Consider the following 2269-nt stretch of genomic DNA (forward strand, 5'->3'; position numbering starts at 1 on the left):
GTTATGAAATTACTTAACAAGTAGCGGAACGCAAAATAATTTTCCTTTCTTGAATCTCGGGCTGTCGTTATTTCAGTCTCTTAAAGCATGTTTCATCTGCTTTATTCAAGAGTTTGTATTGTTGGCAACTTTTATGACTTAGCAGTTAATTTAAACATCTTGATACAAGGGAACCACGATAGTCTAAATAAAGTATTTCTTGGTCGGAGAAATTTTCGCTGTTTCCATACAAATTCCTAGCAATTTGTAGCAATTTCGTTTAAATTCAAATAAATACTGTTTCGATGTAGCAGTATTTGAAGAATAAACAATCAAACTTTTTCATTTTCATTGTAAAATTAAGTTAAGGAAGAAGGATTGTTTTAAGAATTCTTTAAAATCCAGACAATTCACTGGTGTAGTAATTTGCCTCTACTGGTGCTTTATCATTCAGTCTTATTAATGTGTATTACAAAAATATTGATTGTTTTATTGTGTGTATAAAACACAAACTTCTTTAAAGGTAGAATACAAATCTGATCTGAGAATTGAAGTCCATGGGCAGCGGTCGATTCGCTATTTCGGCGAATTCGGTTGGCAGCTAAGCTAATACAGAAAAAAAAAACGAAAGCTCCTGGCTCAATTTCAAAATTGAGTTGTCACCAACTCAAAAGTATTGGTATCAAAAGGAGGGATTTATTCAGTTTAAATTACCACAATCTATAATTCATTTGCGCCATTCATCGTGTACAATGGGATATGCAAATTAATATGGCGGGTGGATTTTATTTTAATAAAATATATCGGTTTTGTGTATGCTTTGAGGAAAAATATTTTTTCATAACTCATCTTGTCAATTAAAAATTGTATCAATTTTCGAAAGCTTTCATATTCCTATTCCTTTTTTTGCAATCTTTGTTAAACATGAGAGCTTTCACTTCGTTCTGTAGAAAAGACTCGTGTTTTTTGTGCTGCAAGCCTATTGCGTGCATTGTCGCGTGAGCAACTTCTGCGGGGAGTGTGCACAGCGGAGTTATGAGCACTAACTGAAACGTTGTGTTTACAAAATGAAACGTTTTTAAAACAAATCATTGAAAAAGGAATTTTATCATAAGTTAGGTTAAGTTAGATTGTATTTGTATTACTACGAAGTTATAAGTATATTTGAACTTAAGTGATGGAGTTAGAAGTATTTATTAAATTACTTCTTAATAATAACTTTACCCTTCGTCCACTTGGTTTTATAAAAAAGGGGAGGCAACAGCTTTCTAAAACGCCAGAATAACTATAGTAAAGATAGCTAAAATTTGCCAAGTTCGCTACAATTCTCGGATCATGTTCCTTAAATGTTAAGCAAGATCGTTCCTCTATATAGCTGTGTCCTTTTTGGACAAGACTTATCAAGCGTTTTATACCTGAAATGTACGTCAAGATCACATTAAAAATGAAAATTCTCAAAGACCTTTGGCGTAAAATTCAATCTATTATTTAACTTACGTTATTTTTATTTATACATACTTGGTGAATAAAAATTAAAAACAAAAGGAATAATACTGTCATTCCAGTTATTCGGCCAGTTTGCGGGAAGTAAGATTTTTGAAGCTAAAATAAGAATAATAACTAATTAATAAAATATTCCATCACATGTAAAATTATGCAAAAAAACAAAGATGTATTAGAAACATTACAGTATTAGTTTTGCAAAAAAGTATACATTGCTATCATTATTTCTATATACTTTTTGCTGCTTGGGCAAATAAAGTTAAGTTAAAAATTAAAAAAAATGTATTTTTTATCTTTTCACTTACAGTTTCCCAACAAAACATCGCTACTTATAAAATTTAAATATATTACTGTGAATAAAACGAACAAAGGAATTATTTCAAACTGTTTCAAACGTTTCAACTTTTTCATATCAAGCCGTGTTTTAAAAATAAATCTAAAACGTTGTTTCGATACTCGTAAGTTGATTGATCGTAAACGATAACGCTATCCGTTTGCCATAAAAATATTAAAAGTAAATTTACTCTTGCACCAAACTAAAATCTAAAATTATTTATTGAATACAAAGAGAACACTTTTAAATATGTGGCTGTTTTTTTTAATAACTATAGAGGAGAATAAAGGAAATATGTTTCGCCTTGAAATATATTGTATAGGGGTTTGTATAAACTTCATTTATTTTCGTTTGCGTGTTAATTATAACGCTTACGCCCATTACGCAGGACTATCGATGATTATAGCCCAGTACCTCTAGTCTATTCCGAGCTGGCTTACTCTTCAACTGATA

At 30.5% G+C, this 2269-nt stretch overlaps 1 protein-coding gene across 1 annotated transcript; it reads right to left on the reverse strand.

Moving 5' to 3' along the window:
* Nucleotides 1-848: 848 nt before the first annotated feature.
* On the reverse strand, nucleotides 849-1893 carry LOC123721199. Its single transcript, XM_045679079.1, has 4 exons — nucleotides 1788-1893; nucleotides 1498-1581; nucleotides 1204-1394; nucleotides 849-1025 (listed from the first exon to the last, which is right to left on the reverse strand). The coding sequence occupies exons 1-4, from the start codon at nucleotides 1891-1893 to the stop codon at nucleotides 849-851; spliced, it is 558 nt and encodes a 185-aa protein (XP_045535035.1).
* Between the last annotated feature and the right edge of the window lie 376 nt (nucleotides 1894-2269).

This window comes from Papilio machaon, chromosome 8 (genome assembly GCF_912999745.1).
Source record: "Papilio machaon chromosome 8, ilPapMach1.1, whole genome shotgun sequence".
NCBI classification, from domain to species: Eukaryota; Metazoa; Arthropoda; class Insecta; order Lepidoptera; family Papilionidae; genus Papilio; species Papilio machaon.

Excerpts from the sequence above, each read along its gene's own strand:
- LOC123721199 (XM_045679079.1), bottom strand. The coding sequence starts at position 1,893 with ATGAAAAAGTTGAAACGTTTGAAACAGTTTGAAATAATTCCTTTGTTC. Across the intron at positions 1,582-1,787 it reads CGATGTTTTGTTGGGAAACT|CTTCAAAAATCTTACTTCCC; the intron begins GTAAGTGAAAAG and ends TTCTTATTTTAG. Across the intron at positions 1,026-1,203 it reads TAAAACCAAGTGGACGAAGG|TTAGTGCTCATAACTCCGCT; the intron begins GTAAAGTTATTA and ends ACAACGTTTCAG.